This window comes from Tiliqua scincoides, chromosome 2, assembly GCF_035046505.1.
Source record: "Tiliqua scincoides isolate rTilSci1 chromosome 2, rTilSci1.hap2, whole genome shotgun sequence".
In the NCBI taxonomy this organism is placed as follows: Eukaryota; Metazoa; Chordata; class Lepidosauria; order Squamata; family Scincidae; genus Tiliqua; species Tiliqua scincoides.
The window spans coordinates 225,191,192-225,217,050 of record NC_089822.1 but is presented as its reverse complement, the minus strand read 5'-3'; the positions used below and the strand labels follow the sequence as shown (position 1 = coordinate 225,217,050).

Here is a 25,859-nt window from a genome sequence, read left to right as displayed (position 1 = left end):
TAATCTAAGTTAAGAAATGTTTTTAAAACAGACAATATAAAAGAAAAAAATAACTTTGTCTTAAAAAGATACATTTCTGCTCATTAGTCTTGTTCCTTGCTATATGTTCCATATTCCTGACAACCAACTGTGATTAGGCTGCTAGGTAAAATAATAGAGGAGCTCTTCCTTTTCCTTGTCTATCAGCCCTTGATCCTCATCCTCTTTCTCTTTGAAGGCAGGAGGCTCAGAGCGGAAGACCAGTCTTCTGCCACTCTGAAAAGGTACAAGAAAGATTGTTTAATGCTTTGCATGCTGATAGCTGTGATCACACTGGATCCATAATCCATAGAAGTGATTTTGTGTGTGTGTTTAAACAATGTATTTAAAATGAGCTCTGGCTGAAGTTTCTGAATGTTTGAGAGTTGCCCCAGACAGTTACTATCATCCAGTTTTGAATGATGGGGAAGAGTGTCTTGAGGACTACAGGTTTTCTCTTGGAGAAGGCAGCTCAGGAAGAACAAACAGTAATGGACTTGTCTTTGTCCTTCGTACTAGTTATTTAGAGAGCACAATCCATGTACATGTTCTACATAGGGTAAGAAAACCGGTTCCTGTCCTGGAGACTGCCAGTGCTTCTATGTCTGTTAGTTGTAATTGTGAATGCCTCCAACCTGAGGCTGCATTGTAATGGGCACATGATCAACAGACTGTGGGCAGCTTTAGGGATTTCTTCAGACTCCGAGTTCAAGAGCAGCAAGGTATGCTCTGATCTTTTCTCGTTTTTCTCTAAATAAACAATTCAGGTATCATTAGACATTGTGGTAAAGGTTTACATTAGTAAGTAAGGAATTGTTCAGTGCATTTGCAGCATGCTGTTCTGGTAGAACAGCAGACATTTTTTTTCCCATATCAGCACCCATTGACACTGCTAATGCCTTAGTGTCACCAGACTAGCCCAATCAGCTACAGTAGGCTAAGAGTTTCAGATGGCAGTGGGTCATTAAATTAAATTGTTCGGATGTTTTTAATAGATACAAAGGGCAGGTTGTCACTGCACCATCATAACTGAAACCTCTTCCTAATCTGTCTCTCACTTGTGGTCTTGAAAGATACCTTGTGAAAAGACTTCTAGCAAGTCTTTCATATACATTGGAGGAGTTTTCCAATGAAAGTTCTGCACACCAAGCACCAGATTAAAATACCCTATTGTGTTAAACAATAATTGAAGTCTGTCCTAGCGGTATAAAGCCAGCACTAGGGTAATTGATTATAATCTTTGTGTTTTACTAGCAGCTGGAAGGGAGGCTGGTAATTTTAGAAGCCCGAGCAAAGACATTCAAATATCTTTTCAGTTTGCTCCCAGCAGTGAAACATCCCTTTCCTTAACACAAAATTCTTGCTTTTACTTTATCTCTCAGTTATGCCTTAGATTAGCTTCTTCTGTTACTAGTACATGTAAGCCAACAGAAGTACTTGTGCCAACCTTTCACTGCTTGTTACAACAAGTGAAACACCCATCAAAGAAGTTATTTTGGGCACAGAATGTGCTACAAATCCCTTGCCCTTAAGACTAATTCACAACTGTCGGCAATACATTGAGTAGATGTTTTGGTTATAGTCATAGTTCAAATCCAATTAAGACTGTACAGAAGTGCAGTGCTACTCAACACCTCTGTACAGAAGTGCACATGAAGTTATCTGACAGGCAAATATAAACCATGAAGGGCTTCTTAGATTTACCTTTTTCTTAACATCAGCTTGTGCTCTTGCCAGTGCCCGTTGCAACCTTTCTTCCTGCAGTAGCCTCTGCTGCCTGATCTTTTCTTCTCTCAATCTGTTAAGGTAAAATGACATTTGTGAAACAAGATGCAGTGTGGTTTGGATTCCAGTTGAGAGATCTGGACGCACACATTCTCATGTCCATGTGGATTGAACAGGGGCTGTGGAAGGTATTAAGAGCCAAATCCTATCTAACTTTCCAGCCCTGGTGTAGCCATGCCAATGGGGTGTGCAATGCATCCTGTGGTGGGAAGGTAGTTATGGAGGCCTTCACAAGGTAAGGGAGCATTTGTTCCCTTGACTGCGGGCTGCACTGCAGCTGCCCAGGCACTGGAAAGTTGGATAGGATTGGGCTTTTAAGTCTTGCTGAGCTTTTCAAATGTAACTTGCCCTTTGAAAAATGGGTTAAAAGGATTTGCTCTGAGCCCTAATTTTACAAGGGCCATTCAGAAAGTAACCTTTGTTTGGCTTTTAAAAAAAGAGTGAATAAGAGCACACTTTCACATAATCTGAACTGAGGCAATTGTATCCTGGGACAAGCTTTTGTCTCCCCTCCTGAAGAGGTTTGCTGTGTGAGCATGTGCATTGTCATGATGTGTCTTTTCACAAATGAAAATAGTGAAAGAATAAAAAATAAAGTTACTTTAGTTAATTTTTTCACTAAAAAGTAGTGAAACTAAAAATGGCTGCAGAAATGTTAAAACCCAAGTAAATAGTAAAATAGCAGACAAAAAAAAAAGTGGGAAGCAATCAATCACTAAAATGGAAACTCCAAACCAAAAAGAAAAGTCTTCAACCCATGCCAGATCACCTCCAGTGAGGAGGCAGGTCTGAAATCGAACGGGAGGGAGTTCCATGTTCCACAAGTCAACATTCCACACAGCTTTACCAGTTCTCACTCAACCTGAAGGTAGTATACGTTTCCGAATAGGATTTCTCTCTTACCTTATCCTTCGTTCTTTCTCTTTGGCTTTCTCAGCTTGTTCTATCTTGGCTGCGGGCACCCTCTCAAGGCACTCTAACAAGTCATCTAATTGATGTTCTATCACAGTGAGCATCTGCACGGTTCCCAGGTTTGCTTCATTTTCTCCAATGCATCGTCGATAGACTTCCAGCACCTTTCGATGCAAGCTCACCAGCATTTTATCCTACAAGAAACAGCCAACAGTAATTTCTGAGCACCAACTTCGAAGTAGTAATGCAATAGTCACGGTCTCTCCCAATTCTGCTGACCCATTTGTGTGAGGGAAATTACCGGAAAAGGAGTTAGCAAAATGGTGAGCTTTCTGGTTGTGACACAAGTGCTAAGCTTGGCTGGAGATTGCCATGATTTTCACATAGAGGACCCTCTCATAATTACACTACATCATGATATAGCATGGTTTTAAAGAGGCTTCTCAGTAAAAAGAGAGGAGTGCTTTTGCAAAACAGGTGATGGTAAAATAATGAAAAGGCAGTTTTGTTCTGCTTTTTGGTGCCGCAACTAAAAAGGGGGGAGGCAAAAGTGTTCACTCTAGAATATGCAGTTCAGCCTTAAATAGAACAGAGTCTGCATGTAGAAGATGTTGGTTTCAATTTCCCATATCTCCAATTCTTAGCACTATGAGAACTTGGCAAACCACACAGCCAGTCAGAGAGACGGTACAGCCGTAGAAGGACTAATGGTCCGATGCTGTTAGTTGGCAACCTTCAGTCTCGAAAGACTATGGTATCGCGCTCTGAAAGGTGGTTCTGGAACAGCGTCTAGTGTGGCTGAAAAGGCCGATTCGGGAGTGACAATCCCTTCCACACTGGGAGCAAGTGCAGTCTGTCCCTGGCCTGTCTCCCTGGCTATGGGCCTTCCTTTTTTGCCTCTTAGCCTCAGACTGTTGGCCAAGTGTCTCTTCAAACTGGGAAAGGCCATGTTGCACAGCCTGCCTCCAAGCGGGCCGCTCAGAGGCCAGGGTTTCCCACTTGTTGAGGTCCACTCCTAAGGCCTTCAGATCCCTCTTGCAGATGTCCTTGTATCGCAGCTGTGGTCTACCCGTAGGGCGCTTTCCTTGCACGAGTTCTCCATAGAGGAGATCCTTTGGGATCTGGCCATCATCCATTCTCACGACATGACCAAGCCAACGCAGGCGTCTCTGTTTCAGTAGTGCATATATGCTAGGGGTTCCAGCACGTTCCAGGACTGTGTTGTTTGGAACTTTGTCCTGCCAGGTGATGCCGAGAATACGTCGGAGGCAGCGCATGTGGAAAGCATTCAGTTTCCTCTCCTGTTGTGAGTGAAGAGTCCATGACTTGCTGCAGTACAGAAGTGTACTCGGGACGCAAGCTCTGTAGACCTGGATCTTGGTATGTTCCGTCAGCTTCTTGTTGGACCAGACTCTCTTTGTGAGTCTGGAAAACGTGGTCGCTGCTTTACCAATGCATTTGTTTAGCTCGGTATGGAGAGAAAGAGTGTCGGAGATCGCTGAGCCAAGGTACACAAAGTCATGGACAACCTCCAGTTCATGCGCAGAGATTGTAATGCAGGGAGGTGAGTCTACATCCTGAACCATGACCTGTGTTTTCTTCAGGCTGATTGTCAGTCCAAAATCTTGGCAGGCCTTGCTAAAACGATCCATGAGCTGCTGGAGATCTTTGGCAGAGTGGGTAGTGATAGCTGCATCGTTGGCAAAGAGGAAGTCACGCAGACATTTCAGCTGGACTTTGGACTTTGCTCTCAGTCTGGAGAGGTTGAAGAGCTTTCCGTCTGATCTCGTCTGGAGATAGATGCCTTCTGTTGTAGTTCCAAAGGCCTGCTTCAGCAGGACAGCGAAGAAGATCCCAAACAAGGTTGGTGCAAGAACACAGCCCTGCTTCACTCTGCTTTGGATGTCAAAGGGGTGTGATGTGGAGCCATCAAAGACAACAGTGCCCTTCATGTCCTTGTGGAAGGATCTGATGATGCTGAGGAGCCTGGGTGGACATCCAATCTTGGGGAGAATCTTGAAGAGGCCATCCCTGCTGACCAGGTCGAAAGCCTTCGTGAGATCTATGAAGGCTATAAAGAGTGGCTGTCGTTGTTTCCTGCATTTCTCCTGAAGTTGTCTAAGGGAACAGCCTCAAACTTATTTTTATTTTTTTACATTTTTATACTGCTCTCCTTCTCCAAGGAGCTCAGGGAGGTATACATAATTCCTCCCCTTTTTTTTCTCCCAACAACCCTGTGAGGTAGGTGAAGCTGAGAGAGCGAGTGGCTCAAAGTCACCCAGGAAGCTTTGTGGCTCAGCAGAGATTTGAACCTGGCTCTTCCAGGTCTAAGTCCAACTTCTGAACCACTTGACCATCCTGGATCTTTCACTTAACAATATTTTTTTCTGGGAAAAATGTCACCTTTCCATTAGAAGCAATCTGCAGGGATATGTCAGGAAGCTTTGTATCATCAGTTCTTGTCCTGGTCAATGTTGCTTACACTGTGGCTTAAATGTCACACATACCTGAACTTCGGCTTTGTACTCTCCAAAGGAAAAGACTCTTGATTTGAGTTCCAGGTCTGCCGCAGTCTCCTCCTCTTTCACAATGTTGGCTTGGAGAGTGACAGCAAGCGACTTCAGCTGCTCTATTTCACGATCCCTGGCCCAAAAGAAATGGAAGAATGTGTTTTTAAGGAAAGGTTTTGCATGATCTACTTTAACACTATGTGATAACAGTTGGCAGCCACATGCAAGTTTCGTCATGTGAAATTTCATTTTAAGTGGTGCAAGATATATTCAGCTTCCTGGCAAACACGTCTGAGACCATGAGTTCTAGCCAATACAGTTCTAGCCATTGGGTTCTAGAAGTAAGTCCAAGTGGGTTCAGTGGGGCTTACTCCCAGGAAAGTGTGGATAGAATTGCAGCCCTAAACTCTTTAGTTTTGGGGAACATGTGCAAACCTGGGCATCTTCATAAGATGAACAAATGTCATATGGATCCCATCACTGAAGGATCACTATCATATGGATTCCATCATTGGGGGGGGGAGCATAGTGAGAATTGATTGTTGAATAGCTTATGAAATGCCCTCTTGCTGTTTCTCCAATTTATGATTCCAAGGCTGCTTTGGGCCTGGGGCAAGATGCCTGACAGGGACCCCCCTTCCTAAATTTTCCTGCCATTTGTTTTGTACTATATAATTTGTTTTATAGCCTGTGCCCCTTTGAAGCTCAAGCCCCAGGATTTCCCCGCCCTCCTCAGGCCTGTATGATTCTATATGATAATATACATTGCAAACAACAAGCATTCTCATGATAACATGATGGGCTGTGGCTCAGTGTCATAGCATCTGCTTTGTATGGTCCCAGGTTCAGTCTCTGGTGTATCCATAAGACTCCTGTCTGAAACCCTGGAGAGCTACAGCCACTCGTTATAGACCTTACCAAGTTAGATGGACCAATGGACTGACATGGCACAGGGCAGCTTCATACATTTACCATCGCATAATTTCTCAAAACAGTTTTAACTTTCTTTTATGTATGAGACGGGCAGCCCAATCCTAACCTGCCCTGGAGCAGGCAGGTTGGCTGCTCTGCACTGCATCCAGGGCAGGGCTGAACCAGGTTGCAGTGCAAGTCAGCGTAAGGGGGATTCATTTCCCTTACTTCATGTCATGTGGCAGCTGCCCCTATGCGGCTACTTGCATCTGTATACGTAAAGAGGTGGTGCAGATCCAAGCAGCCTGGTGTGAGGCTGGGCTGCCAGGGAGGGGCAGGACGTCCACATACTTTAGTGTCTGTGGGATGCATACTTTGTTCCTGCATACTTTCCTGCAGGCAATGCTCTTCCATCACTTACATTTTAGCCCGCGTAGTGCTCAGAGTATGCCGAAGCTCATCGAGGGTTTCTTCTGTTTCCTGAGAATTCTGAATTAGAGACAAGTTCTGTTCCTCTAACTCAGTGAAAAGATTTAGCAGTTGGTGTGGATCTGTAAAGTATAACTCAGGTTCCTGCAAAAGAAGGTGTAAAAATCTCTTGTCCACATTGGAGACCATACAAGGCAAGAAGCAGCTGCTTTGCCCCGTCAGTATCTGCTCCCTGCATTCCAAAAACACACTTGCACATTCGAAAAAGCTCAGTCAAAACTGTACTAATCAAACTGTACTAACAAATCTATTATATTTTAATGCATATATGGCAGATTTTCTTTAGACTAATTTGACATTTCTTTTTTTTTTAAACTTTTATATTTTATTAAAAACAAATACAAAAAATTAAAAGTAAAAATATTGCAAGGTGTGGCAAGTGCAGAGATCTCAAACTACGGGCACAAACCAGCCCTTGACTTGGGCTGGCGCAAGCTACTGCCACTCGTTATAGACCTTACCAAGCTAGATAGACCAATGGACTGACTTGGCACAGGGCAGCTTCATACATTTACCATCGCACAATTTATCAAAAAAGTTTAACTTTCTTTTATGTATGAGATGGGCAGTCCAATCCTAACCTGCCCTGAAGCAGGCAGGCTGGCTGGTCTGCACTGCATCCAGGGCAGGGCTGAACCAGGTTGCAGTGCAACTCAGAGTAAGGGGGATTCATTCCCCTTACCTCATGTCATGGAGCAGCTGCCCCTATGTAGCTACTTGGATCTGTATTACCTAAAGAGGTGGTGTTGTAAGGCACGTTTGCACCTACTCGGGAGGAAGCCAGGCCAGCACTCAGAGAAGTGCTGGCCTGCACAGGCTGACAGAAGCCTCCGCGCCAGCTTCCTTCAAGCGACTTGCATCAACATGTCTGTGCTCACACAAGGCTCTAACGTAAGCAGGGGGGCAGGGAGGAGGTGAGATGGAGATGTTCCTGGGCAGGGGGAAGGGCGGGCAGTGGGCAGCCCTGAGGGCAGATGGGTGGGGAGCGGGAGGTGGGGCTGGGATCTGGTAGTTATGCTGGATCCCAACCCCCGTTCCCAGGGAGAACAGAGCGGCTCCAAGCCGCTCCATTCTCCTCGAACTTGCACCACCTCAAGAAGTGGCACAAGTCTCCCATAGGGACCAGCGATTCTTACCCGGAGGTAAGAGGAAATATTTCCCCTTGCCTCTGGCTGAGCTGCTTATGGCCCCTATCCTGCGCTGGGTACAGCGCAAGCCTCTTGGCTTGCCTGTTCCAGTGCAGGATAGGATTGCACCCTACATTTCTTTGTTCTACTACAAAATCATACAAAATATTAGCTATCACATTTTAAACAGTCTACACTTATTAAAAAGTACATTTTCAACTCAAAAAGAAAAATGAGAAAAACATAAAAACTAAATCCCCTATCTACTCATCAAATCCATAGATTATTTGGCCCATTTTCCCCATAATGCTCAGAAAGTCCATGAATGGTTTCTTATTGTCCATAAAAGTTTTTACAGACTTATCTTTAAGAAGAATTGCAAGTTTATCCACTTCTGCCAAACCCAATACTAATTTGACATTTCATGTCACCGTTGTGGTTTCCTTTTGCCTATGAAAACCATTTAGGCTGCAATCCTAACCACACTTTCCTGAGTGTAAGCCCCATTGAACAAACTAGGACTTACTTCTGAGTAGACTTAGTTAGAATTGTGCCCTTAATCTGATGACCAAAATATGTAATTACACCAAATAGCAGAAAAGATAAAGAGTTCACGTTTGCCTTGGGATAACACTCATTAAAACTCATTAGTTTGTTCTTCTCTTGCTGCAATGTCATTACATTTGCTTAATAGTACATTCATATGGCATCAAGCAGTGGCAAAAATGGAGCCCACACCTTTTAAGAAGGTTGTGAAACAGTTTTCATTTAAATTGCAATCCTACGCATACTTAGCTGGGAGTAAAGGAGTTCCAGTGAACACAAAGATACTTGCTTCTAAGTAGACTTGAAAAGGATTGTGCTTAGATAAGTTTCTTTATTGTTCTACATTTAAAAAAATAATAATTTCTGCCAGCTTTTGTGATTTTTTTTAACCTGTCTCTCTGTTTCTTGTACTACTGAATTTTATTTCTTTGTGCAGTACTTTTAACTCTATATTCCACTTTGAGAATTCTTTTTGAAAAGCGTGTTATAACATCTTTTAAATCATTCAGGCAAGAAAACAGTGCACAACTCAGGGCCCAATCCTAATTGGCACTTGGGCCGATGCAAGTCCCTTGTGCCGGCCCAGAAGAGTCATAAAAGTGCTGTAAAGTGCTGCAACATTCTGAGGGGAGTCAGACCTGATCTCCTCATGCCCCGGGGTAAAGGTGAGTTGCGTCAGCTGAGCTTGGCCGATGCAGGAGTCTGGGGGTGTGTAGGGAGGGCGAGGAAGAGGTGGGAAGGAGGCTTTTTTGGAAAAGGGGAGGGTGGGTGGTGGGAGGAACTGTGTGCAGGCGGGCAGGGAATGGGAGGTGAGGCCAGTGTCCTGGGTGCCCCAGGGCAGTCCCGGGCTGCTCATCAGGTGGTGCAGATCCAAGTAGACCCATTGGGGCTGCTGCAGTGTGACACAGGGTAAGGGGAAACATTTCCACTTGCCCTGGGCTAGCCTGCAGTCAGCCCCAAACTTGTGCTAGATGCAGCGCAGGCCCACTGGCCTGCCTGTTTCCAGCGCAAGCTAGGATTGCGCCCTCAGTAGAACATACATAATAAAGACATTTGATTCAAAGTTCCTGACCTCATCGTCATCTTCATCAGATAATTCTGGACTATCTTTTTCTTCTGATGCAACAACTGCAAGGCTCCTGCAGGGATTAGTCTGAGGTTAGATGCATGCATAAAGTGACAATAACACTGTGCAAAACACAACCTAAAACACGCAACCACCAATATGCAAACCAGCATTGTTTAACTCATTATTAGGATTCCTTCTCAAACAAATCCACAAACAGAAGCCCGTACTCCACATGTCTCTTTCTAAAGATGCAGCAGCTGTCCTAGGGTTTGGTTTTTGAAGAGAAGTACTGGAATTCAGATAAAAAGACTTTAAGTATACTGCTCACTAACAATACCGACATGAAGGAATGGGGGGGGGGGCGGAATAAAAACTGTCCCAGGGGGCTCACAGTGTAAAACTAGATGTAACAAAAACATCAGCACTAGAAAAGAAGCATGCCAGTGGTTCTCAAACTTTTAGTACCGGCACCCACTTTTTTGAATGTGAATCTGTCCAAATCCATCAGAAGTGATGTCATGACCAGAAGTGACATCATCAAGCAGGGAAATTTTTAACAATCTACAATCTTACTCACACTTACCCAGGAGTAAGTCCCACTTACTATCATTGTTAAAAGAATATAAATAGTAGCCTGTCAAAAGTACAGATCTGCCACATTTCCCCAAATGCAGTCACATACCATGGTAGCATCAAGTCTAATATATTAAAAATAAAATATTGAAATGAAGGGGAACCCACCTGAAATTGGCTCATGACCCACCTAGTGGGTCCCGACCCACAGTTTGAGAAACACTGAGTGATGCTGTAGGGAAGAGGAACAACTGGTCTTCCGCAGCTAAATATAAGAGAATCACAACTTAATAAATGAAACAAGCTGAGATTCTCAGGCATCCAAATTCCTTACGTGCAACATTTGTACCAGAATGAAATTCTATAGCTGCTGTGTGAAATATACACTGTCCTAATAGCTGTACTCTTCAGCTGACAAACCCTGGTGGATGTGTACAGAACTAAATTTTTGGAGACTAAGGGCACAACCATATTGAGATTTGAATTGGTTTAATAGCCACTCCCTCTTTCCTAGAGAATCCTAAAAACTGAAGTCTTTTAGAAGAGCCAGTTACAGCTCTAGAAGAGTCATTGTTTCCAGCCATTTATCAAACTACAATTCTCAGAATTCTTTTGGAGATTCCACAGCAGTTCAAGTGATGTGAAATAAATGGATACAAATGTGTTGCATGGCTAGAGACTGAATGTGAGTCACTGGTCTGCCCATTTTCACTGGTCATCCTACAGAATGTGCAGCCTTTGTTTGCTTTCATTTCTTCCAATTTGAGAGAATCAAAGGGCAAGTCATCATTTAAATGCATGCATGTAAATCATGTACTTTTATACAACTGTGTGAATGATGGTTACACAATGTGGTTGGGTTTTGCTCCTCATTTTTATACTTACGTTTTTCTGCTTTGCTGGGATCTGAGGTTTTGCCTGGAAGATATTCGGCTTGTTTTGAAAGACTCCTTTTTCTGCAGAGTATGACTTGAAGCCCTGGAGAGATTAAATTCCGTGGAAGATCGATCAAAACTGTAATGCTTTGGTACAGTTGACATTCTTCGTTTCTGCTTGTCTCGGGCTTCCTGAGCTGAGCACAAGAAGAGGATAAATTCCTTAAAATATACAGATGGATCATTTGAGGCATTTTATTTAGAAAAAAAAAAGGCTGGAGATATATGTGTTATGCCTCATGTGAATGTAGAGAAACTTTTTCACCTTTTTAAAAAATAACACTAGAATTCAGGGTTACCTCATGAAACTGATTATTAATATTCAGGACAGACAAGAAGAAGAATTTCTTCTGCAAAGTCCATCCACCTGAAGTCCCAGTAAGCCTATTCCCCCTGGGCCTATCTAAACTAGAATGTGAGGGGGGTTCTAAGCTAACATGTTGTTCCTCCTCTATAGCAGTTGTTCCCCATCTGCTCCTCACTGGGAATCCAGACTACCAGCTGCCTCCCAGCATCTCCTCCTTAGCACTTTGTTCCTTCCTGCTATATGGAGAGCTTGGCAGCCCATAAATCCCTTGTGAGGAAAACATAATTCTGCTGGAACTGGATGGCCCCTCCAAAGGAGTCTCACCTGTTGCTGACGTGGAGGAGGTTCAAGGGAAACCATACTAAATTTAGCAGCTTACTGGTGGTGGAAAAAATGTAGTCACCGAAGAAGCGCTGAACAACATTGAGTGCCTGCCTGTGCTGGAGGAGCCTGACAGTGAACCAACCCTAGAAGAACTTCACGTGGCCCTGGACTCCCTTGCCTTTGGCAAGGCACCTGGAAAAGACAGCATCCCTGCTGAAGTCCTACAGTGCTGCAAAGAGATCATCGTCACTGAGCTGCATGAAATCCCCTGTCTCTGCTGGAGAGAAGGTGGAGTACCTCAAGACATGAGGGATGCAAACATTATCACGCTGTACAAGAACAAAGGCGACAGGGGTGACTGCAACAACTACCGTGGCATCTCTCTCCTTAGCGTTGTAGGAAAGTTGTTTGTCCGAGTTGCACTAAAGAGGCTCCAGGTACTTGCAGAGAGCGTTTATCCAGAATAACAGTGTGGATTCTGAGCCAACAGGTCCACCACTGATATGGTATTCTCCCTTAGACAACTGCAGGAGAAATGCAGGGAACAACGACAGCCACTCTTTATAGCCTTCATAGATCTCACGAAGGCTTTCGACCTGGTCAGCAGGGATGACCTCTTCAAGATTCTCCCCAAGATTGGATGTCCACCCAGGCTCCTCAGCATCATCAGATCCTTCCACAAGGACATGAAGGGCACTGTTGTCTTTGATGGCTCCACATCACACCCCTTTGACATCCGAAGCAGAGTGAAGCAGGGCTGTGTTCTTGCACCAACCTTGTTTGGGATCTTCTTCGCTGTCCTGCTGAAGCAGGCCTTTGGAACTACAACAGAAGGCATCTATCTCCAGACCAGATCAGACGGAAAGCTCTTCAACCTCTCCAGACTGAGAGCAAAATCCAAAGTCCAGCTGAAATGTCTGCGTGACTTCCTCTTTGCCGACGATGCAGCTATCACTACCCACTCTGCCAAAGATCTCCAGCAGCTCATGGATCGTTTTAGCAAGGCCTGCCAAGATTTTGGACTGACAATCAGCCTGAAGAAAACACAGGTCATGGTTCAGGATGTGGACTCACCTCCCTGCATTACAATCTCTGCACATGAACTGGAGGTTGTCCATGACTTTGTGTACCTTGGCTCAACGATCTCCGACACTCTTTCTCTCGATACCGAGCTAAACAAACGCATTGGTAAAGCAGCGACCACGTTTTCCAGACTCACAAAGAGAGTCTGGTCCAACAAGAAGCTGACGGAACATACCAAGATCCAGGCCTACAGAGCTTGCGTCCTGAGTACACTTCTGTACTGCAGTGAGTCATGGACTCTTCACTCACAACAGGAGAGGAAACTGAATGCTTTCCACATGCGCTGCCTCCGACGTATTCTCGGCATCACCTGGCAGGACAAAGTTCCAAACAACACAGTCCTGGAACGTGCTGGAATCCCTAGCATGTATGCACTACTGAAACAGAGACGCCTGCGTTGGCTCGGTCATGTTGTGAGAATGGATGATGGCCGGATCCCAAAGGATCTCCTCTATGAAGAACTCGTGCAAGGAAAGCGCCCGACAGGTAGACCACAGCTGCGATACAAGGACATCTGCAAGAGGGATCTGAAGGCCTTAGGAGTGGACCTCAACAAGTGGGAAACCCTGGCCTCTGAGCGGCCCACTTGGAGGCAGGCTGTGCAACATGGCCTTTCCCAGTTTGAAGAGACACTTGGCCAACAGTCTGAGGCTAAGAGGCAAAGAAGGAAGGCCCATAGCCAGGGAGACAGACCAGGGACAGACTGCACTTGCTCCCAGTGTGGAAGGGATTGTCACTCCTGAATTGGCCTTTTCAGCCACACTAGACGCTGTTCCAGAACCACCTTTCAGAGCGCGATACCAATAGTCTTTCGAGACTGAAGGTTGCCAACTACGGTGGTGGTGCAACAACAGTGACCAGAGGATCGTCCTTCCTTCCCCACTGGCAAAGGAGGGGTGTGTGTGAAATATTCATCAATGGCTCTTCTGCCTCCCACTCTGGGAAGAGCAGCTTCTGCTATAACCAGCCCCCATTTGCCAGCGGGGATACTGGATAGGAAGAAGAGGGGTGGCAGCAGTAACTCCTCCCACCCTCCCCATTAGCCAATGGGCTTTCTCCCAAAAGCCCTTGTGTCCTTTGAGGCAAAATTCCACTCCACAATGTAGAGAGTGAGAAAAAGAGGAATTAACTGTCCAGTCCTATCCAACTTTCCAGCACTGATGCAGCCATGCCAATGGGGTGTGCGCTGCATCCTGCAGTAGGGAGGGGCAGTCATGGAGGCCTCCTAAAGGTAAGGAAATGTTTGTTCCCTTACTTTGGAGCTGCATTGTGGCTGCATTGGTACTCAAACGTTGGATAAGATTGGGCTCTGAGTCTCAAAAAGCCAATGGGGAGCATCCCTTGGAGATCTCTTAGCAGCAACGCAACCATCCTGGCCAGCTCATGAGACCAATACTGAGAAGCTCAAAGGGTCAGCTCCACAGTAGGCTAATGGGCGCTTGACTCTTGCCCAACCTGACTAGCCTCAGTGCCCCTATGTGCCCCACCATTGTGGCACTGCTGCTTGCTTCAGTGCTGCTGGGTGTCGCAGAGGTTCAGATCTCCTCACTGCAGCCGGTAGCAGTGTTCAGGGCTGGGATCTGGTCTGCTGTCTTCTCTTGGCAGGCAGAACAAACTTGCAACCTACCTCCAGGGACAGTATCTGGGATGTTTCCAGTCATAGCGGAGAGGAAACCATCCTGTATATTTTCGTGCAGCTCAGAATTAACTATATGGTCTTTCCTGCCACAAAATGTGATGACGGCCACATACTTAGATGGCTCTAGAAGAAGCCAAACACGTTCATGGAGAATATATCTGCCAATGACATGGCAGTGAAATGGAATCTCCATGTTTCAAAGTATTGTATCTGTGAAAGTCAGTGTGTGAACATCATGTGCTCATGTGAATGCTTCAGCAGAGAACTCTTACCTTTGTTTGTGCCGGACGAGCCTGCTGAAAATTTTCCTTCTTTAAACTCAGCAGCAATTTTTACCATTTTTTCCTTCAATCGCTTTTTTTCATAATTGTCACGCCATTCTTTTGGGGAGAGCTGGTAGAGGAAGTCCTTGAAGACTTTATACTCATGCAAAGTGTCCTCGAATCTGGCTATCTCGCTAGGTTGGAGGAAGCAAACAAGTTACTCAGACTCTATATCATAGAGACCCTCTTCATGGGAAACAGGTCAATTTTTAGCCTTGGAAGCAAAGCTCCACACAGAGGACTAGCTGTTGCCGCTGCAACTCCCTTGTCTGCTGTCTTGGCAGAGGCAAAGCCACAAAGCTGTGGCATGCCAATGGCTGCTAACTTGTCTCTCCCAGCAGAATATTGTTACATCACATTGTTGCATGCCCAACAGGGAAACTTGGGTGATAGCCAGGACAGGATCTTGCATGGCTAAATATGGGGAGACTAAACTTTCCTTTCAATATCAGGCACCCACAAGTCGTTCATTGAGACTTTTCAGAGGACTCACGGCCTGATCCTGAACCCTCAGTATTGGCCCTCTTAGGGTTAAACCATAGTCTTTCGAGACTGAAGGTTGCCAACCAACCACCGCTGAGTGCTGCAAATGTGCTGTAAGGCACACCCATGACACTCAGCGCTGGGTCAGCGTTGGAGTTGACTCTGTGCCGGTCCACACTGAGCCAGCACCAGCCGGAAGCCCACAGCATGCCACCCAGAGCAAGGGATGAGCTCCGGGCGGCGGAGAGGTGAGTTGCTCAGGATGCAGTGGTCACCATTTTGGTGCCACTGCTCCTCTGGGTGTTGGGCAGCTCAGGATTGGGCTGCCCGAAAAGTCATTAGGATGGTTCAAGACTCAGCACAAAAGCTCAAACTGGAGAAGAACTTTGGGGGCCTGCAAGGAGTGGAGAGTTTTTCATGCCCCTAAAGTTCTTCTCTGAGCCCAAGCACAAAAAAATTTAGCCTGCATCTCTCTTTTCCCTCCCTACCAGCCTCTCCAATACCCCATCACTCTTTTCCAGCCAGACCCCACACTTCAGCACTTTTCTTACTGGTCTGGCTGCAGGAGGAGCAGTGGTGCACAGGAAGTGTTTGTACTTTCCTTCCCTCTTTGCCACACTATACACAACAGTGGTGGTACATGGGCAGTGGGGCATGACCATTTGTTGTCCTGATTGACCAGGGAACTGACACTGGTAGAAAATGGGCAATGGATCTTGGGACTTGTAGTCTTTACGAGGGCTACTGCAAGGGAGAGAGACTACAAGTCTGAACGGTCACAGTGCCCTAACTCGCTGAGTGCTGCCACAGAACAACTAAGGGAGAGGACAGATGGACTGTGTTTTAAGGTAGAGGTAGGAGACTGGAGGGAAGACCATTATGGAGCCTGAGACTGGTTTGGAAAATGATCCCTCCCTGTTTTGGGGAGGGAGAAATTGGATCATTTCTGATGTTGGATTAAACTGGAGGGAAAAGCATCTCTGGAACGGACATCATCCAACAGGCTACCTTTTGCAAGCAGCTGCCAAACCAAAATCTGAAAACTGAAGATCTAAAATGACTTCCAAACCACCATTTGGGAAAACAGGTTATCCGGTTACATCTGAACCTACAAACCATGGCTTGGGGTGGGCCACTCTCGCCACTTAGCAGTCACCTGATCACACATATATAAAAGCAAAACCACTCTGCCATTTGAACATCTCACTGGCAGTTTCATGAAGTGGGCCATAGCACAGTGGGAGAGCACCTCTTTTGCATGCGTAACATCCCAGAATAACCAGTGTGTGTGTGGGGGGAGGGGACGACAAATCCTAAAGTGTGAATTCAATCTTCAGTAACAAAATTTTCTGAGTAATCAGTACCTTTGGATGTTCATCATTTGTGCTGTCAGTTCTCGGATCTCAAGTATTTTATCCAGTTTTGCTCTGGTTTCTCTTTCAGCACTGCAGAAGGAGGCATAAAAATGGGTTCTTAAATATGATTGCCACTTCCTTGGTTCTACAGAGGCAGCAGGAGATAAGCCACTATAGGATCAAGTCCTGAATGTCCCCAATTTGAAGTAAGCCTCCCTGAAAAGTTCCCAGCAGTTCCTTGGGAAGAGATGAACTCCTTCCTGACTCAGTTCTGTTACCACTTATCAATCTTTTCCAACCAGAATTTTTTGGCATGAGGGCATCAGTTGGGTATTGGTGTTAATCCTAACCCTATAACTTTCTGATTGGACTGGAGATTGGTTAGGCAGCTCCAGCTTTTTAAAACCGCATTTTAACTTCCATGCCTGTGCAACATAAACCTTACTGTGAATCTACAAAAGTCCAGAACCTGCCATAGTTTTAGGAGAATGCTCCCACATTAAAAAAATAAACAACTCCCTTCCCATACCCTCTATTTGTTAAAAAAAAAACACACACACAACCCAATAACAAAGGGAAATATCCTATGTTAAAAAGAATATCCAATGGGGAATATCCTTTGTTCTCAAAAATCCAAATAACAAAGCCCCAGTATCTACACCAGGGAATAAAGTTATATCACAGTCTGTGCTGTGCTGTGCTAATTTTCTACTTGCAGGGAGGGAGCGTTTTTGGTTTTGTTTTTTTTAATACAAAGGAAGTGTTCTGAAGTTGTATTGCTTCCCACCTTTAGTCTGAAGTGGTACAGTTCCATTCTATGTCCCTCAGAACTCTATCACTTTAAATTCTCATCCCAATTGCCACATTAGACAATTGCCACATTAGAGAATTGCCTGTTAGAGAAATGTTTTCATTGCTTCCCCCCCCCCTATCCCTCCTACCAGCATAGAGTTCTACTAATGCTGGAGTGCACAGTCTTACTGCTGACATTACATGTTGAGAGCTTGAACAGAGTTTCTGTCATTCTCCTTCAGGAACTCATCAAACATGGCAGCGTCCTTCTCTAGGTCTTCCTCTGCGCGTTCCAGCTTTGCTTCCTCCTCAGCGGCCAGGTCTTCTAACTTCTGAATCTCGTCTTTCTTTACAGTGACGGCATACTGGAGTTCAAGTCAAAAACAAAACAAAAAGGAGAGACAAACCCATTGATTCATACTGGAGATGTGTTTGTGAAGCTTTCTGTCTTTGTCATCATTAATGATGGCTACCATAAACTAAATAAATCTTGTAAGGTAGGGAGGGAAAGAAATGAAATGCAAAGGGATTGTACAAATATCTCAGTCATGCAGGAAATCTATGACAAGACCAGGAGCAAATCACCTCCTATTCTCAGGTCCTATTCCAAGGACCATTCAGGTGTCTTTTCCTTCAGGTAAAGTCTTTTGCCACCTTAGAAGGAGACCAATTCTATTTACAATTCTATGAGGGACATCAACAGGAGAGACTCATTCAATTAAAGTGCCAGACAAGCCAGCCTAATCTTCAGGCCTAGGTTATTGCTGGTGTCACACACCTGCCACTCCTAGCATTTGCCTAGTAATTGAGGATGGCATGGTGTAAAAGAGACAATTGCAGGTGGCTCCAATTCACTCCTGTGACTTGAAGTGATCTCAAGTCACACCTGAACTTGCTTCCTGTCCTGTCCGTCCCCCAACTGCCTTGATGATTTGAATTTTTTTTTCTTGGATTCTCCTTGGTTTCTGGACACTGATTCAAATCTTAGACCAAGGGTCTCTAAACTTTTCTGCCAAAGGGCCACATCAAATATCTGGTAAAGTGTCGAGTGTTGGGGAAAAAAAAATTAAATATAAAATTTAAATAAATACATTAGAGATGGAACTTAGATGAATGAATGAATGAATGAATGGGCTCAAATATCCAGGATTTCTCCAAGCACCATACATTTAAATGGACCCCCATTCCCCCACCCCACATGTACAACTCTGGTTGTGTTTGGTCAACTGGGTCAGAGGCTCTCAGAGGATCAAAGGCTGGCCGTGGGGCGGATAGAGGCTCTCCGCGGGCCACATTTGGGTTTAGAGACCCCTGTCCTAGACCAACCTTGTTTGGAGCATGAGCAGAGTATTTATTAAAAGGGCATTACTGAGTGCTGTGTATGGGTGTAAAACACACACACACACACACACACACACACACACACACACACACACAAGGTGCCATTTTGCAACTGGTTTCAACTTCCCCATCAAACCACCCTCTCTGGCAAAACAAGTTGCTCTCAAAAGCACAAAATCTGCTGACCCATGGTGTAGTTTCAGGACCAGAGGCACTTGGGTTGAAATCTCCATTCAGTCATGAAGCTTGTAATACTATATTGATGACAGAAGGAACACCTGTCAAAATATGACTCCTATACAAAGAGCAGACCCTTCTCCACATTTTTGTGAGTTCTTGGGGAAAAAAATTATCACTCCATCTTGTAGTCCTATGCCATCCCACCTTGTTACTCCCCTTCTGTAAAGGTGAGCTGATGCTTTTGTCCAACCAACCTAACTCCAGTGCCTCATATAGCAACCGCAATTTGATTTGAATCAAGTCAAGTTTTTGCAACCCTCAATATTCCTGGCATGCACAGATTGTATATCCTTCTTGCAAGGGTTCCCTTCAAATGTTTTATATTTAATTTATCACGGGCCTGCTTTTTAATTCTCATAAAGATCAAAAGGCAGCTTACAATGATTTAAATATGAACTTATACATGTCATTAGAAATCCAATTAGCAACAAAAAAATTAAACAAAAAAGCCCTAAAACAAAAGACCAAGAAACTGTAGAGTAAAAATAGCAGGAGAGGCCATCAGAAGTGAGTCACTGGTTCATTACATTACATTACCATTACATGGTTCATTACATGTTATTCAAGCATTCAGAAAAAGATCAAGAGATCTAACTGGGAAGTTTGAAATCAGTCCCCCCCCCCCCAACTGAAGGTGCTTACTTGTAGCAGGAACATCTGCCGTTTCTGATTGATATAGTCATGGATTGTCTCTCTTTCTACAACCTGGTCTGGAGATAAAAAAAGAAGAGAGAGGGAGAAAAGAATTGGGCAAACTAGAGACAGAACAAGAAAACAAGGGAAATCAGTGATGAGAAGAGTGGGGATGATGTGCACAATTTTTTTACAGAGGTTAAAAAATTCTGTTATCAATTCACTGAATGGGCCAACTGGGTCTGCAACTAGGAGTCAACCAGAAACAATGGCCAATGACTGTTCTGCCATTGCTTCAGTACCCCCATTTCCCTTCCTTTGCTTTCTGGGCAGGATAATACCACTTTTGTGCTTTTGTCCCCACAGGAGAAAAATTCAAGGCATCCATCTTTTTTCCCACCACTGCAAGGGAAAGCGTCAAGCAACTTTTCCTCCTAGTCCTCCACTAAAGTTCACAACCTTCCATGACTGCTTTTGATTTATTTTTTTTTTTTAAATGGGGTGAAACACACATGAAAGATTTGGGATAACTGGCAATGCAAGGAAGTGAATCTGAGACATTATACACCCAAGGCCTGTGGCCTGCCACTGAGATGTGGTCCCTCTTTGTGCATCTGGGTCTGGGTGCTTTTCACTAAGACATTCACCTTTAGTGACTGCTATCTTCCACGAAATGCTTTCTCTGAGAGCTTTGAGTCGCTCTGCTTCTGCTGCCAGCTCTCTGTCCTCAGCTTCCTCTTCCATTTGAATTTCTTTCTTGAAATGAGTCTGCTTTGCATTCTGCAGAGTGGAGCAGGTCATCTTCTCATGGACCTTCAGAGACTTCCTCCGCTCTCGCTCCTACAGATAATAAGTGGTAGTTACACGGCAAACTCCACCCAGTGTTCAGGAACCTCCACAGCTATTCCACATACAAACACGATACTAGAGCGTGGCTGAAAATTCAAAAAAAAAATTTTTTTTTAAAAAAATGAATTTTCATTTCAGGGCTGTTGCAAGGATTTCAGGAGAAAGGATAAAGCCAGGACAATTTGGGGGACTGGAAGTAAAATTCTTAAAATTTTGGAGTGCAGCATATCACTGGTTAGAGGTGGTAGGTGATGTCCTTTTTGCTTTCTAAAAAACTACACTGCCTCTCTGTGGACTGAAAATGCTGGAGCACCTCCCAGTGGCTAGCTTCATCTGGCTGCCATTTTTTCCACCCAGGAAAGACACTGTGTTGTGACACAGCATCATCCCATAGGGGGAGAATCCTGGGGGGGGGGGGAAGCTAGCTGAAGCCAGGGAATGGGAAGAGCTTTAGCACTACTGCCACTGGCCATAGAAGCACAGTGGGTAAAATAGCTATAAGAAAAAATGTTACCTGCTGTTGCCACTAACTAATAGTAAGTACTCCTCACAGACCTTTAAGAATTTCACCCTGCTCCCCCCCAAAAGCTAAACAAACCTCTAGTTATCTCCACTTGCAAATGGGATGGTAAAAATGGAGAGCCTGTTGAGTTCAGAGCTATTCCACCAGCTTCCAACATGTTATAGGCTCCACACTTGGCACACAAGTAGATATTCTTGATTAGAAAGGAGGAGGAGGATCTAGTTATGAAATGATTTGCTACTGACTCCTTTACAATGGGCAGATCACTTGCTTTTAAGGTCTGGATTATCATTATTCTTTGTCAGAATGGTGGAAATATTAAAGTGGTTCATCCATGAAAGCAAATGGAATTTGATAAGAAAACTCTTGGGGGCTTTGTAGTTTTCATGGCTGGCACATCTTTTCCAACTATTTTCTATTTACTTCTGTTCCATTTGGATCTCACCCTCCTTCAGGTTAAGAGAATCATTGTAGACGTTTCTTGGCTTAGATAGATGGTTGTTGGCAACCTTCAGTCTCAAGAGACTATGGTGCTCTATCAGCTTTCCTACAATGCTAAGGAAAGAGATGCCGCGGTAGTTGTTGCAGTCACCCCTGTCACCTTTGTTCTTGTACAGCGTGATAATGTTTGCATCCCTCATGTCTTGAAGTACTCCACCTTCTCTCCAGCAGAGACAGAGGATTTCATGTAGCTCAGTGACGATGATCTCTTTGCAGCACTTTAGGACTTCAGCAGGGATGCTGTCTTTTCCAGGTGCCTTGCCAAAGGCAAGGGAGTCCAGGGCCAGGTGAAGTTCTTCTAGGGTTGGTTCACTGTCAAGCTCCTCCAGCACAGGCAGGCACTCAATGTTGTTCAGCGCTTCTTCGGTGACTACATTTTCTCTGGAATATAGCGCAGTGCTGCACCCAGCATTCCATCTGCTGCGCCTGATCCTGGATGACCTTGCCTGTGGCAGACTTCAGAGGGGCAATTTTCTTCTGTGTTGGACTTAAGGCCTGCTTGATACCATCATACATCCCCTTGATGTTGCCCGTGTCAGCAGCTATCTGTATCTGGGAACAGAGCTGGAGCCAGTAGTCGTTAGCACATCTGGCAGTCTGCTGGACTTTGCTGCGAGCAGCTTGGAGGACCTGCTTAGATAGATAGATAGATAGATAGATAGATAGATAGATAGATAGATAGATAGATAGATAGATAGATAGATAGATAGATAGATAGATAGATAGATAGATAGATAGATAGATAGATAGATAGATAGATAGATAGATAGATAGATAGATAGATAGATAGATAGATAGATAGATAGATAGATAGATAGATAGATAGGGAATAATTTTCTTCAAGTGTCTCTTCTACGTACCAATTTGGCCTTTTCTTTCTGTCTGTCTCGCAATAAGAAGATATCAATGTCTGAAGGGATTTTAAATGGGTTTGCCTCCAATAGCAGGTTCTGAGCAGATTCTGCAAGAAACCAAATGCCAGTGTTTATTCATTCATAGTATACATGCCATGTCTGTATATAGTCAGTGGCGTCACTAGGGCTTGTGTCAATTGGTGCGGGAGGCCAGTGCGTCATCCCCACGATGGACCTCCTCCTATGCAGTGGGTAGGGCAACGCACTGGTCAATCAACGTGGTGATGCGCCATTGCCCCGCCCTGCTGGCTTTTTGGCTAGAATTTTTGATAGAACAGAGATACTTCAGTGCGGTTTGTTTCATTGCATTCTTCATGAAATTATGCAGCACACATGCATATATAACATGCATATATAACATGCATATATACACATGCATATATAACATGGTGGTATTATTCAAAAATACCAAGGTTTTACAGTTTTGGCTAATAATGGTGTCACTCCCCCCTGCATGTCACAGTGCTGCCTGCAGCCCTCGCATCCCCCAGCGATGCCACTGCCTATAGTTAATGGAGCTGCATCACAGGAAGAGACAAAAGAACTACCGTCAAGAGAAAAATATAGTTAGGAACAATGGACTATGCAGGCATCCTCCCTGTATCCATGGATCCAGAATCTGCAGATTCACTTATCCTCAGATTTCCACAACCCCCCCTCCCAATGCCCCTTTCATACCCATTATCTTCAGTTTTCAATTATTAGTAGTGGAAGCTTCCTGCTTCTTATTCAGTCAGTCTCTCAAAGACTGGGTGAAAACACCACCAAAGGGCCAGATTCAGAGGCCCTAACAATTTAAAAAAAAGAAATAAAAAAAGATGCAAGACAGCCTTACCTGAAGTGACAGACTTAGTTTGCTGTCCAGATTTTGCGGAGGGAATTGTAAACACGTCTATTGACTCTCGGGATGCAATCCTTTCCCCTGGTCCAATAAAGATCAAACTCCTCTTACTCATCCATATATAGAAATAGTTGATAGAGGTCAGAGGAATGGGGTGATGGTACTTGATACCGTGACGCGAACGATATTAAGACTTGCCCGCCATAGGCCTGGGAAAACATTATTTCTGGGAGACTAAATAAACGCCTGTTGGTCCCATCTTCTTCCTACATGCTTCAGAGTGAGAATTATATGCCAGTGAAGGGTTCCCAATTGCTCAACCAGTGCTTACCCATATACAATATGCGTGTATAGCATATTGGTTTGTTCACCAAGGTGTGTAAGAGTTGGGCAAGCAGGTGTGTTCTCAGTCACCACTTGCTCAGTCTCTGAAGAAGTAACATATGCACAATTTTTAGAGGAGGGCTTTTAGTTCACCTATTGCTCCATCAGTGTGCCTGACAACCGTATTGCCCTACTAGAAGGGCAATAATGCCAGCTTACCAAAAGGACAATTATAAGCAGCCTTAGGGCCTAATCCTACCCAACTTACCAGTACCAGTGCAGCCAAGCCAAGCCAATGGGTGTGCACTGCATCCTATGGTGGTGAGGCAGTCCCAGAGGCCAGAAAACATTTATTCCCTCACCTTGGGGCTGCATTGGTGCTGGAAAGTTGGATAGGATTGGGTCCTTAATGTGACTATACATTAGATTTAATGCTTAGTTTGTCCCTACCTACTTGTGTCTTGAAGTTTCTTGAAGTTAAAGAGCAGCAACAGGGAGGAGGGGACCAAATCAGGATTTGAATTGCAGGAATTAACCCTTTCCTCTCGCATACCCCACATCCCCCCAAAACTGCTGTTAGCTCCTAAAGGGGTGCTTCCATTAAAACCAATGGTAGCATCCTTTCTAGGCCAAAAAAAGCATCAAAGGCTTGTTTCTCTTTGACGTAGACCTAGAAGGAGACCTTCCCATGCATCATAGTCTGAATCTGATTGCCACCCTGCCAACTGCTATTTTAATGCTTTTCAAGTACACACACAGGGCCAAGACACAGCTGTAATGTGACTTGCAGTTATTTGATCCTCACTTTATCTTATGGGGTAGAAGAAACAAATATATTTGCATGCGTGTTTGCGCGCGCGCACACACATGAAGAATCCTTGAGCTGAAGCCTTTTGCTCAAGCCACAATATTTGATGTGCACAACGATACTGAAACCTTGGTAGGTCCAGGGCTGAAAAATAATGCATTTATTGTACTTCTATCCCAGTCCATGAACCTCCAAGCTGCTGAAGTATAGCTCCCAGGCAGCCTCGCTCATCCAGGCATTTTATAATGACAGGCCTGTTTAGCCTTAGCAGGTATACTATGCCATTTGCCTTTAGATCTTCCTCTGTTTGTTCAACAATATATGAAGCTGCCTAATGCTGAGTCAGGTCATTGTTCCATGCAGGTTAATATTGTCTGCTTTGACTGGCAGGGGCTCTCCAGAGTTTTGGACAAGGGTCACTCATTCCCAATCTAACCTGGAGCTGCCAGGGACTGAACCTGGGATCTTCTGCATGCAAAGCAGGAGCTTGCCCAAAGAGCTACAGTCCCTTCCTAAAAGTTCACTAATTCCACTGAGTTCTGAAGGACATCTTTGAATGGGAAGTCTGAAAGCAGAATTTGGCTTCAAGTGCCCTCTGGTGGTCCTTAGAGTTGCAGCAACCTCCATTTTAGTAATGTCAGCCAGGCATTTAGGAATGCTGTTCCCATCCATAATCCAGAAAGAGACTGTGCCCAACAGAGAAAATGGAAAGTGTCAACCAGTTTGGTGACTTGATAACCCATTTAAACAAGCAAGCAAGCAAACAAACCAAAAAGCCCTCCAGTGCCACATCTCAGACATTTCTGTATTTTGCTTTTGCATCACAATAGTTCTAAAATCCCAAATGCCAAAGAAATTATTGAAGATTTAGGGAAGGTAAAAGTCCATACGGAAAGCAGCGTTGGAGTCAGTGACTTCCAGGGACATATTCGATTGGTGAAAAGAGACTGCAGACATGTTGGAGACCTTCTGCTGTAACAAAATGCAGGATAAAGTTGTCACTGGAGGTGAACTCCCTTGGTGTTTTCAAAGTATGTTAGGCTTCCTAGAACACACAAGGAGGGAAGTCATTGTGAAAAGACAATCATGCACAATTATGGTCAGTCACACCCTGATCAAAGCAAAAATCTACCAGTGTAAGGAAAAAGGGATGTCCGAGACACAAAAGAGAAACATCTTTTATTAAATATGCTGTTCTTGATATTTCACAATACTGTTTAGCAGACAGATCAGGAAAGGAGCCAATTCTTCACTATCTAGAAACTGAGTTTAGAATTGCCACCTTCTTTGTAACAGAGCCCCGGTTTGGGGAGCAATGTGACCTGCAGAAATTTGGTGGGTGTGGTTTTTCCTGTCTTTGAAAAAGTGGAAGTCTTTCACCTGTTGTAAAACTATGCTGCCATAAATTGCTAACAACACAAAAACTCTTGTCAAACAAAATGAAGGAATCCTGTATTTTATTTATTTAATTGGAAGGAAAAACAACTCCCTTTTCAGTCACAGCATTCTCAAAAGAGGCACAAGATTTAAAATAAAATTCAATATAAAATCAAAAACCAAGTAAACAGGCAGAAGTGACAAGTCAAAAACCACTACCAAAACTACTAACTTCAAAAGGCCAATGTCAACTTGAAAAAGAACACACTTTTAACTACTAACTTCAAAGGGCCAAGTTCTGGATCTGGCCACAAGAGGATGCTGGT

At 44.4% G+C, this 25,859-nt stretch overlaps 1 protein-coding gene across 1 annotated transcript; it reads right to left on the bottom strand.

Moving 5' to 3' along the window:
• Positions 1-141: 141 nt before the first annotated feature.
• Positions 142-25,113, bottom strand: CFAP100 (cilia and flagella associated protein 100). The gene is made up of 16 exons (XM_066612977.1): positions 25,047-25,113; positions 23,019-23,105; positions 22,130-22,230; positions 20,044-20,236; positions 19,406-19,473; positions 17,384-17,547; positions 16,400-16,480; positions 14,502-14,686; positions 14,218-14,352; positions 10,827-11,013; positions 9,372-9,438; positions 6,559-6,710; positions 5,223-5,358; positions 2,707-2,909; positions 1,723-1,816; positions 142-255 (listed from the first exon to the last, which is right to left on the bottom strand). The coding sequence occupies exons 1-16, from the start codon at positions 25,111-25,113 to the stop codon at positions 142-144; spliced, it is 2,034 nt and encodes a 677-aa protein (XP_066469074.1).
• Between the last annotated feature and the right edge of the window lie 746 nt (positions 25,114-25,859).

Excerpts from the sequence above, each read along its gene's own strand:
- CFAP100 (XM_066612977.1), bottom strand. The coding sequence starts at position 25,113 with ATGTCTGCAGTCTCTTTTCACCAATCGAATATGTCCCTGGAAGTCACT. Across the intron at positions 14,687-16,399 it reads CAAATGATGAACATCCAAAG|CGAGATAGCCAGATTCGAGG; the intron begins GTACTGATTACT and ends CCTCCAACCTAG. Across the intron at positions 2,910-5,222 it reads AGTACAAAGCCGAAGTTCAG|GATAAAATGCTGGTGAGCTT; the intron begins GTATGTGTGACA and ends TGTTTCTTGTAG.